Raw genomic sequence first — 11,473 nt, forward strand, 5'->3', positions numbered from 1 at the left:
TTTTTTTTTTTTTTTTTTTTTTTTTTTTTTTTTTTGTACTGGGGATTGAACTCAGGACGTTGTGCTTGTGAGGCAGGCACAGTGCTACTGAGCTAAATTCCTGGCCCCTAAATATTGACTTTTTGTGGTCCTAGAGATTGAACCCAGGGCCTCTGAGTTGCATCCCTAGTGCTTTTATAATTTTTTATTTTGAGACAGGATCTTGCCAAGTTGTTCAGGCTAGACTCAAACTTGCAATCCTTCTGTCTCAGCCTCCCAGGGTGCTTGGATTATAGGCCTATGCCACCCCATCCTGGCTTTCCACAATTTAGAAAGAAAACATTTAAATGCTTTAAGATGAAAACTTTAAGTGCAAAAGGACAATATAACCATGAAGAGTAGGGACCAAAATAATTCATAAACTGGGTGAGTCTTTTAACAAATCAAGATTGTTGCCAGATGTGGTGATGCCTGCCTATAATCCCAGCACATAGTGAGTTCAAGGCCAGTCTGAACTACATGGTGAGACCCTGTCTCAAACCCCTGCCCCCCAAAAAGATGAAGTATTTTTGGCTAGAATCATGCTAGGTGAATAGGAGGGCAGGTTACCCCGCAGGAATAGGGCCTCGGCACCCCCTGTGTCCTAAGCTATAAGGAATAGCCACCCTCCAGTTCACGTGTAAGACACTTAGCCTTTGGTGAAATGGGATTCGCTACATGAATGGAGAGTCTCCCAAAGCAAGAGTCATTTCTCATAGAGCAAAGGAGTTCCCTCAGGATGTACCACTCTGTAGCAGATAGTTGATATTTTTAAGGTAGGTATTTGTATTTTTCACATCTCTAATTCAAGTCTGAAGTGAAACAGAAACTTCGTGTGCTATTTCTCAATTTGACTATTTCTCACTTTACAAAACAAGAATATACTAGCTGGGGAGCTGGAGAGGGTTCAGCACTAGAACGCCTGCCTAGCATGCCTGAGGTACAGGGTTAAATCCTCAGCACTACCAGAGGAAAAATTTTACCAGATATTGACAGTTTCTTAGATAGTTCCCCCCAAATTGATTTTTAAAAAAAAGGAAGGGATCTGTAGGGGAAAAGGGTAGAAGCAGTCAGTGGAAGTGGCCACTTGGATCCTTACATTGGTCTCTGTTTGTCCAAAGAGCTGCATCGCTGGCATAAGTAATGCTGACCCGGACACCACAAGGGAAGCATGGCGGAGACAGCAGCAGTGCAGGTTGAGCGCATTTGTACTGGGACAAGGCAAGGGCATACAAAGAATGAGTACTGGAATCTAAAACACTTGTACAGAAAGTAAATTTGTTATTAAGGTAGACAGATCTGAGTCTGTGTGGGTGTTTCTTTGGCTTTCTCTCAAAAGTGACTAATAGTTACTGAAAAACAACTATTTTCTTTAACTATAAAATTGTTACTCAAGCTTTTAGTTACTGAAAAACAACTATTTTGTTTAACCATAAAATTGTTATTCAAGCTTAGATATAAAGATGATAAAATGTGCCATTTACACTGAGAAACTATTTCTCAACTTTCATGGAAAACTAATAACTTTAAGTCTTTAAATTTTAATCTTTCTCCTGAGCTTGGAGTGGTAAGCACATGGCTGTAATCCCAGCATTTGGGAGGCTGAGGCAGGAGGTTCGCCATGAGTTTGAGGCTAGCCTGGGCTACACAGTGAGTTAAGACAAAAAAAAAAATTATCTTCCTAGAATTTTATATTTTAATCTGCAATCAAGTTTAAAGCTTTCTCCCTAAAATTGTACTCTGAATGTGGTATTTTACCATTGGTCTATAAAGGATACTAAATTGCATACATACTGAGACAGGATAGTACCCAAATTTTCAGAATATGAGCTTACACGAGGCCTTTCCCCTTTCCCTTAAGCAGATACTGGCAGGTGTGAGAAAGGAAAGCAAAGACTGGGGGCCCAGGGGCAGAGGATTCTGGGAGAAGCCCTTACATGTTTTTCTACACTGATTGAAATGAAGTAACACACCGAACAGAATTTTAAAGCACCTTATGTATTCAGTGGGCACTTGGTTTCTGTTTATCATCTCTTCCTGGGATCTTTAGAAACCCACCCCATCCCTTCTCAAGAATGTTCCTGAATGACTGAGGAATTCCTCTCAGTTTCTTGGGGCTGGTTTGGGATGATGGGTTTTCTAGGCCTCTTCGTTCAATCAAAGCACTGGTCCTTCAGATTTTTTGACTTTGGCCTTGGCCCCCCCAGAGTAACGTGGACCCTTGAGAGGAAGATTGAGAAGCTTTTTTAGGTCACGTAGAAGGAAAGCAGTTATTTCTCTAAACCCATTCCCAACAGGGATTGGTTATCACCACCCTCACACGGGCACATGTACTGTGTCCCTGTCAGCTCATTCTCATGTGAGAACAACACAGGTCAGCCCCTGTGGCTCCCCACCTTCAGAACCACAAGGAAGCAGGCTAAGGCCAGTGTGTATTATGCATTGCTTCCTTCTGTCTTCTTAGAAGTTGGGGTTCTGGGTTGGCTACATGTACCTTTCCTAGTCCCAGTCCCCTGGCCTCTCTAAGTAGCTCTAGTGAAAGTAAGTGAAATCTGCAGCAAATTCATGGTTAGGAAAAAGGTACTCAGAAATACACCTTTGTAAGCTGGAATTCTTCTATGGAAAGACAGAGAAAGAGTACTACATTTAGTAGTTCTAATTTTACTGAGAATTTCACTGGTACTTAAAAAATAATCTTTCTAGGGCCAGGGATTTAGCTCAGTGGTTTCACTGTCTGCCTTGCAAGCACAAGGGCCCGAGTTTGATCCCCAGTACCAAATAATATAATCATCATCATCATCTTTTGTTTTATTTTTGAAATGGCTTCATAACCATTTTCTGTCTCTCTCCCTCTCTCTCCCTCTCTCTCTCTCTCTCTCTCTCTCTCTCTCACACTTGCACACACACACACGGGATTGAGCCTAGGCCCTTTGCACTGGGCTGTATCCCCAGCATCTTTTTAGATGTTTGAGATACAGTGTTGCTGGTTGGCTAAGTTCCCGGAATGCTGGAGTTATGGGAGTATGCCACCAGCCCAGCTGGGTGCCTCCCTTGAAATGAGATGCATAGGGACTCTCTCTGTACTTCCCCATCTGTCTTCAAGGTCAGAAACTCTAGGGATAGAAGGGCAGTGAGAATGACCTCTTGACATGTTTCCCTTTCCCAGTCCCCCCTGCAAGGATCAGCAGATAACTGCAGCCCACTGGCCACATCCAGCCCCCTGCCTGTCGCAGATAAAGTCTCGTGGGAACATATCTCTTATTCGGTGTGGCATTGCCTGTGACTTCCACACCACAGCAGCAGAGTTGAGTAGTTCGATCAGAGACTGTGCCCCAAAAAGTGAAGCCCTGACTCTGGCCCCCTTTATAGAGAAAGTGTGCTGGCCCCTGCCGCAGAGGAAGGTGCTGTCTCCGTGTGTCATGTGTTAGAGCGAGGAAGACAGCTGGGGTCACTGCTCTAAACAGTCAAATAGAAGCCTTTCTTGACTTGTCTAGTCTCCTCTGGTATATCAGGGCTTTGTGTTGGCCCCGAACCACCCATAACGTGTAAGTACAGGGGTAGCACTGAGGGGTAGCTTGTGCCCCCCATTTTTATTCACAACATTTATAACCTACCTGGATTTGGTGGTGCACACCTGTAATCCCAACTCCCAGGAGGCTGAGGCAGGAGGATTGGCACAAGTTCAAGTTCAAGCAAGGCCAGCCTATTTTATATAGTGTGATCCTGTCCACAAAAAAACAAAACAAAAAAAAAAAAACAAGTATGTACCATTGTCAAAATCAGAATGCGAAAACCTGTTGGAAAACTTTAATTGCAGTAAATACCCTGCACCCCTGAAAATTTGTTCCTTGAAGAATGGAACTACTTAATGATCGATCCACCAGTCTAAAGGGATATCATATTGCCAAGTTTAAGACAAAGGTGAGAGCCTAAGAAGAGGGAGTTTGGGGCCAGGCTTGTGTAATCCCAGGTATTCAGGAGGCTGAGACAAAGGGGGAATCATAAGTTCAAGGCCACCCTGGGCAACTTTACAAGACCTTGTCTCAAAAGGATGGAGGGGAATACAGCTCAGTGCTCCAAGTTCAATCCCTAGTACCCGCCACCCCACCCACCATGGAACACGCCTGTTCTCTCCAGTTTACAATGAGGATGTAAGCTTGCCTCATGAAAGTACATTTTGGGATTCGATCCCCGGTACCCAAAAAAAAAGAAAGTACATTTTTTTGAATGTGCAGACATCTCACCAAGCCACTTCCATAGCCATTCCCAGTCCTGTACTGGGTCTGGGAGACAAACAGCTTTATCCCAGAGGTCCAATTTCTTCTCCACACTGAAGTGGTGACAAGTAAGACTGCTGCCCCTGCATAAGCCAGTGTCCCTCAGGTGGTGAGGCAGTGCGGCTACTCTTCATGAAGCTGAGGGAAAAGAAGAATGCCTTTAACATGATTTGCCTTTTAAACAGTCTTGATTTTTCTCTCCCTCTGTGGCATTGGGAGCTTCCTTGGGTAAGCAGCAATGCTAAGATTTTGCTTACAGGGCGGCAGCTTGCATTCCTGAGCAAGTCTTCCAGCAGTGTGCCAAGAAATTCAGCGTGAGATTCCATGCCAGCAGGCCACCCTCCCATCATCATGTGGAAGAGTTCTGACAGTCCCCAGGCCATCTTCGTCCTCAACAAGACTCCTGCTAAAAGTTGGAAATATTCTAGGAAGCTGAGGTAGGAGCATCACAAGTTTGAGCCCGGACAGGGTAACTTAGCAAGTCCCTATCCCAGAATTTTCAAAAGGGTTGAGGATGTAGTTCAGTGTAAGGCCATGGATTCAGTCATCAAGATTGCAGAGAGAAGCAAAAGAAGACCGCATGCCTTAGTCTCCAGCCACAAATGGATAAACATACAAATGGATAAACCCTGTGCTGCCTAGTTTTGCTTAATCCTGAGTAATATTTGAAATACAGAGATCCAAGGAAACTTTTTCTAAACCTTAAAATATTTAGCTATTAGGTACCACAGTGCATACGCATAATCCCAACTGCTTGGGAAGCTGAGAGGAGTGATTACAAGTTCAAGGCCAGCGTGGGCCTTAGTAAGAGCTTGTCTCAAAGTAACATTTTTAAAAGGGCAAGGGTATATCTCAGCAGTAGAGCATAAGCTTAGTATGCATGAGGCCTACGATTCCATCTCTACCAAATAAAAGAAAATGGAAAGTCATTTTGTTATATTCACAGGATATTCTGTACTCTATGGAAAATCCATACAGTATTGTTATCGTTCTTCATAATAAAAGTATTTTTTAAAAAATAGAAATGCTCTCTGAGCCAATCATTTCTCTCTTCTGAACCTCACCTGTGAAGTGCTGGGTGTGTCCCTGGGCAGGTTACCCACCTTCCCAGATCCGTCTCAAGTTGGGTGGAGTCACACCCACCTCGTAGAGACTTGAGTCTTTTCGTTCAGCACTGCTGTTCTCCCGGGAGAGCGGTGGCCCCAGTGCCATCCACACCACACTGACCTCTGGCTCACCCTGGGCACTCTTATGGGCCAGTGCTTTGCCGGTTGCTTCATGTGTGCTTTCTCATATCCATGCCACAGCCCTGTGGCCAGGGGCTCGGGTTCCAGAACAATCATAGGCTCAAGGAGGTTAAGCACTTTGTCTACATAGCAGATGCTGTCGGCATGTGGTAGCCCAGGATGGTTTTGAGTGGCATTAGGGTCCCCAAGTCTGACAAGGTCTGCATCTTTTCACAGGGCCTGACCCCTTGACCTTAAGCCCACCAAAGGTACAAGCTTATTTTTTATGCCTCCTATCTCCATTCCTCCCAAAATCAACTTAGCCACCACCCTCCTTTCCCAGTGGGCTAAGTGACATTGGTATTTGACCTAGCAGCAGTGGCATAGTTAACATTAAATTTTCCATATTGCTACCGTACCTCTCCTAGATAAGCATTTGTGGTACCATCTGCTGTCCCATGATTCCCCATATAAGGCACAGAATATATTCTCACATGTAAATAAGCCATACAGGGAAGTATCTGCTATGCCAAAGAAGCTGTTTGGTTTACTCGCCGGTCTACAGCAGCACTGGAGGCTGAATACACTGGATCTGCTGCCTGCGATGGGAGTCAGCCGGAGGAGCACAGGGCCAAGTGATGGTGTGTTTACCACACACTCAGGCTTTTACTTTCAATGCACTGAGCCCTCCAGTGTGCTAGTTAACTCTTTCCACCCAGAGTCAGTCTCCCTCTGATCCTGTGGTATCTTCATTGGCTTGTTCACCTACACATCAAAGGAAATAAATCTACCATGCAGCAGGCTGCCTCTGTACCTCACAGTCTGGTTAGGCTGCCGGTGGGCCTTCTCTGGAGCACTGCAAACAGAATCCCATGGTGTGGCCACTGGGTACCTTCTCTAGGAGAGCTTCTGGTTCCCCAGGCCACAGGTTAGTCTGGCAACTCGAGTAGGTCTGTTCACCACAAGAGCAAATGTTAATGGCATGCCTACAAAAGAAAAATCTTAAATTGTCTAGGGAGCTATAGGAAACCACTGGCTTTCTGAAGAATTTAATGGTTCTGCTCATAAATGAAGATTATTTTAGGCCTAAAAAGACCTTGAGATTCAAGCCCAGCCTTAGGGTTGCAGAGAACAAGGCCCTGGGCTTTCAAAAGCCCAGAAAATCAAATGCACAAGAAAACCTTAGCTGAGGTCCTCATTCTTTCTGCAGAATAGCAAAATCAAAGCTGAGAACAATTTAGAGTCTGTCTCGTGAAGGTATAAAAATACGGTCATTTTTTTCTTCTTGATAAAATAGCAAAAAAAGAAAACCAGGCACTATATGTCCTTCTTCACTAAACTACCGCCAAACTGTAATTTTAAGCAATATTATACACTAAATAACGGAATTGAGAAGCAGCAAATAGCTTTTTAGGACATCTGTCCAGTTATTTATATACAGGGTGACCAAAAATTGCATTTTTTGTTAATTTTTTAAAAAATAATATAATGAAATGTAAAAACAATTTTATCAAATTTCAGTACAAGAACCAACAAAAATAGCACCTGGGGATGGTCAATATATAAATATGCTGCCCAAGTGATGCTTGGGGTCATCTGTTAAGTGGTTAAGGAAACAGTTGTGTGGCGGAAGATGCTGCTAGGTTGAGATTGTTGAGATTCCGTGTTTTACTTTGTTACCGATAGATAGCCCCCTGTTCATTCATATTTTATCTCCCTCATTCATAATACTGAGGAGCCCTACTACTGAGCAAGGTCCCAGCCCTTTTATTTTGAGACAGGTCTCACTAAATTGTCCAGGTTGACCTCAAACTTATGATTGCTGGGATTACAGATGTGCACCACAGTTTCCAGATGCCCTCAACCTCCATCCATACATATTCCTGTACCCTAATAAAGCTTCGCTTCGTGCTGCACAGAGGTCAGCGTTAGCTTTGCCCTATTTGCTTCCCTCCCCTGTAGTACAGGCCCTGCTCCTGAGCTGGAGCCTCAGCAGAACTGGTGCTCCTGGGCCTTACCTGATGGTGGAGAAGGAGGTGCTCTGTCAGAGAAGTGGGCCTGTGAATTTCTGCAGGAGCTGCTGAATCCCATGGCCTGTTGACAAGCTGCAGACGAAGTCACAAGGAGGCAGAGACCCACTGTGCAAGTGAGGCTGTTAACGTGGAGTCCTGGTCACACCTGCAGTCTCAGACCAGGTCTCCAAATGCCATTGTAACCTCTGGGAAGAAAACGCACACCCCTTTTATAAAAGTTAGAGATGGGCTCATAGCCATGAAGCTACACACCTATAGTCCCAGCACGAGGGCATGAGGCAGGAAGATCTCAAGTTCAAGACCAGCCTGGGCAACATAGGCTGAGTCTCAAACTGAAATATAGGGCTGAGGATATAGCTCAGCACTGCCTGGATTCAATCCCCAGTACTGGGGGAAATTTTTTTTTAATGGATTGATAAGTCCCCCCAAAATTAGCACTGACAGACTACATCTCATTTTCTTTCCAATGTCCCACTGAGAATCAACAGGTGCTTCCTTCCCCCAACCTCTCAGTAGCTCCCTTGAGCTACATTTTATTTGACCTCTGTCAAACTTAAATGAAAGTCTAATATCAGTTCCCTAAACTGTGGGTCAGCAAACTTAGTAGAAGGCCAAAGAGTAAATATTTCAGATTCTGCAGATCATCAGTTGTCTGTAGTAGCCAGAGTTGTCTCAATATAAGCTTCAAAACAGCCATTGGCAATGTGTAAATGGTCTGTTAGTCCATTTTCTGTTTCTATAACAGAACATCCAAGGCTGGGTGATTTATAAAGAAATGAGGTCTCATACTTCTAGAGGCTGAAGTCCAAGATTTGGTGGCTATGTTGGCTTCACTTCTGGTGAGGGCCTCAGGCTGCTCCATGCATGGTGGAAAAACAAAAGGCAAGTTGGTGCAAGTAAAGAAAGGTCCGATGGTGAAAAAGAAAGAGGAAGCTAAGCTCAACAAGCAGGAGCTTGATCCCGAGACGGCATTAACCTATTCCATTGCCACAGTCCAGGCACCTCCCACTAGGCCCTGCCTACAGCACTGCCACACTGAGGAAATGAAGTCTTCACATGAGTTTTGGTGGCGACAATCCATATGTAAACCATCCCAGGTAACGTGTAAATGATGCTCATTACTGTTCCAATAATAATCTTACAAGCCCTGGAATGATAATTTTCCCATGTCACAAAACATTCTGACCCCCCGCCCCCAGTATTTTGAGGTGTTTGGTTTTTTTGTTTGTTTTGGTACTGGGGATCGAACTTGAGTCCTCGTGCTTGTGAGGTATGCAGCTGAACATGGAGCTAAATCCCTGGCCCCTGGTTTGGTTTTTGACACAAGGTTCACTAACTTGCCAGGACTGGCCTTGAACTCACGATCTTCTGGCATAGGCCTCCTGAGTGCTGGGATTGCAGGCATGCACCACCATGCCCAGCTCCCTTCAACCATTTAAAAAAGAATTCTTACCTCTTGGCCTGCAGGCCACAGTTTGCTGACTTGACATAGGTTCTTATTGACACTTGCTATTAATATTCTGGAGAGTATGTGATTTCTTAGGGATCAGACACATTTCTGGATCACGGGTGGCCTTGATTCAGAAATCTGAGCTGGACCTTATCTTCTTTTTTATTTTGAGACAGGATCTCGCTTTGAAGTTCAGGCTAGACCTGAATTCACTATGTATCCCAGGCTGGCCTCGAACTCACAGTTATCCTCCTGCCTCAGCCTACCCCAAATGCTGGGATTATAGGCGTGTGCCACCACACCTGGCTTGGACCTTATCTTCTTTAACAAAACCCTCCCTATATTTTTTAGGAAAAGGAAAAGGAAAGCCTCAGGAAGAAATCCTCAGGGAGATGGTAGAGGTTGAAGGAAGTCTAGCAGGAACCACCACATACACACAAGCATGTGTACCATTTACAGGGTCATCCAAAAGTGAGGGTTCCTTGGGAACAGGATAGCAATGGGGTAGGGGGAGTGTTCCCTAGAGAGCAGGGTGAGTGTGCAGTGAAGGGAGGAAGACACCCGGGCACCCCACTTGCCTGCACTCCCCTCTGCATAACTCATTGATCAGAAGCTCCACCTTGGGGCTAGGAACAGTGGAGACAGACATTTGGAACCCTATGGCCCAACTCTCCCTCTCAGTCTGCCCCATGGCGTGCCCCAGGCTTCATTTCAGGACCCCCTAGGAAAGGAGTCCTTGTCCTGGCCAAGAAACGAGGGAGACTACAGAGGCCTGGGGGTGGGATAAGGAACGTTTCTCCCTTTTGTTTCCAGGCAGCTTGGCGGAAGTCTGCACCTGTCCCTAGCATCATGAGTACATGTCCATGGGTGGGTTGGCCTCTGGGCAGCCAACAACACCAAGACCCCAGGGGTCAGGCAGCAGTGCTTGGAAAACATGCAAGTACTTGATCTTCCCCCACGGGCCAGGGAGGTATAAGAAGGATTTAGATCCAGAAGGCCTGGCCCAGCGCTTTGTTGGGAGTTGGTCATCCAGGGATCATACTTGCTGGGAAAATTGGCAGAAGCCAATGATGTTGTTAAGACGCTGTCCAGCACACGTGGTGGTATTTACACAGCAGACATGTTCAGCACAGAAAAAAGCAATCTGAGGAACCTCCATTAGCCAAAGGGGAAGACACTTGGGCAAGCTCCCAGGGCAAGCACGCCCCCCCCCACTCTCCATTGATCAGGGCGTATAAATCTTTGTGCTTTTCTCCACAGCACTCACTTGTAGACATAGAATGGAGATGGGTAATGGAAGCCCTCAGAATGGGTTGGGCCAGGTGTCAGCGGGCGGGTCCCAATGTGTAGCGTAGGAAATGCCACTAACACGCTCTGTGACTCCGAGGACCTACAAGGAGATGGACCATAATTTTCTCCCTTTTACTTAGCTGGAGAGGCAACCCCTGAGGGATGGGGATGTAGCTCAGTGGTAGAGCATGTGCTTAGCATGCATGAGAACATGGGTTCTATCCCCAGGACTCTCAACCAAATAAAAGATGGTCCCATAATCTTAGTGCTCCTCCTTCAACAGTCTTTCCCATCAGTCCTCCACCAAAGCCGGCGGTGCTAAGGATTCAGTAAGATCAACATAGCTGAAAAGCCGAGGTTTTAGCTCAGTGGAGCTGTGCCTGCCTTGCAAGTGCAAGGTCCTGAGCTTGATTCCTCTGTACTAAAAACAAACAAAAACCATAGCTGAAGACACAGGAGTAGGACATATATGACATAAGGCACAGACGCCGTGGGAACCTACCTCCCAAGTTTGTCTGGGCGCAATGAGAAAGGTGGGACCAGAGCATACAATTCAGGACACCCAGGTGGGCAAAAGAACACATGATCTGAGTGACTTACCGACTAGAGCCCATGCCAAGGCTTCCGTGGTTAAGGAAGTTGTTCAAGGTCACACAGCCAGTATGTGCTGAAGGCAGGATTTGAACCAAAGCCAGCCTTTCCCGAGAAGCCACCATGCCCCACACCAGGCTGCGATTCACAGTCACAGCCATTCTTTGCACCAGAGCACAAGACTGGGGACAACTGCAGAAAGGCCTTTTGCTTGGGATTTCAGCGTGGCACATGACCTGTCTCCTGCCAAGGGCCCCATGCTAATGACCCAGCGCTCCCTGTCTATCGAGGCCTCGCCATCCTTGCAGAAGCCTTGGACTTGAAAGGGGGCTTCATGTGGAGGAGGGGACACCCCTTATTGTTGCAATCACCTGAAAATCCCAGCACTATTTGTACAAGAAGTGATCCAAATATATGGGAATGTTTACATTTTAAAAAGGAATTACAGACACATTGCCATTAACCCTCCTAAAATATTCCACTCATTTGAATACACTTACGCCATCATTCTTGGTACTCTCTGAAGCAACTGTAGAAGTCATCTGTTTGGAGAGCTTTTTTTTTTTTTTTTTTTTTTTTTTTTTTTTT

General features: G+C 45.6%; 1 protein-coding gene across 6 annotated transcripts in view; it reads left to right on the top strand.

Annotated features, from left to right (window-relative positions):
- Positions 1 to 11,473, top strand: part of CUNH17orf80 (chromosome unknown C17orf80 homolog) — a 26,943-nt gene that overhangs the window by 9,237 nt on the left and 6,233 nt on the right. Inside the window, exon 5 of one of the 6 annotated variants that reach the window (XM_010630700.3) lies at positions 4,555 to 5,264. The exons of 4 other annotated variants lie outside the window; for them this stretch is intronic. In XM_010630700.3, the coding sequence (XP_010629002.1) occupies positions 4,555 to 4,613 (59 nt within the window). In that variant the 3' untranslated portion in view covers positions 4,614 to 5,264. Of the gene's footprint in view, positions 1 to 1,139; positions 1,313 to 4,554; positions 5,265 to 11,473 lie in introns of those variants that run through there. One more of the 6 variants, XM_010630701.1, reaches the window with a different exon arrangement.

Source organism: Fukomys damarensis, unplaced genomic scaffold (assembly GCF_012274545.1).
Source record: "Fukomys damarensis isolate Sample0158 unplaced genomic scaffold, DMR_v1.0_HiC HiC_scaffold_23, whole genome shotgun sequence".
NCBI lineage: Eukaryota > Metazoa > Chordata > Mammalia > Rodentia > Bathyergidae > Fukomys > Fukomys damarensis.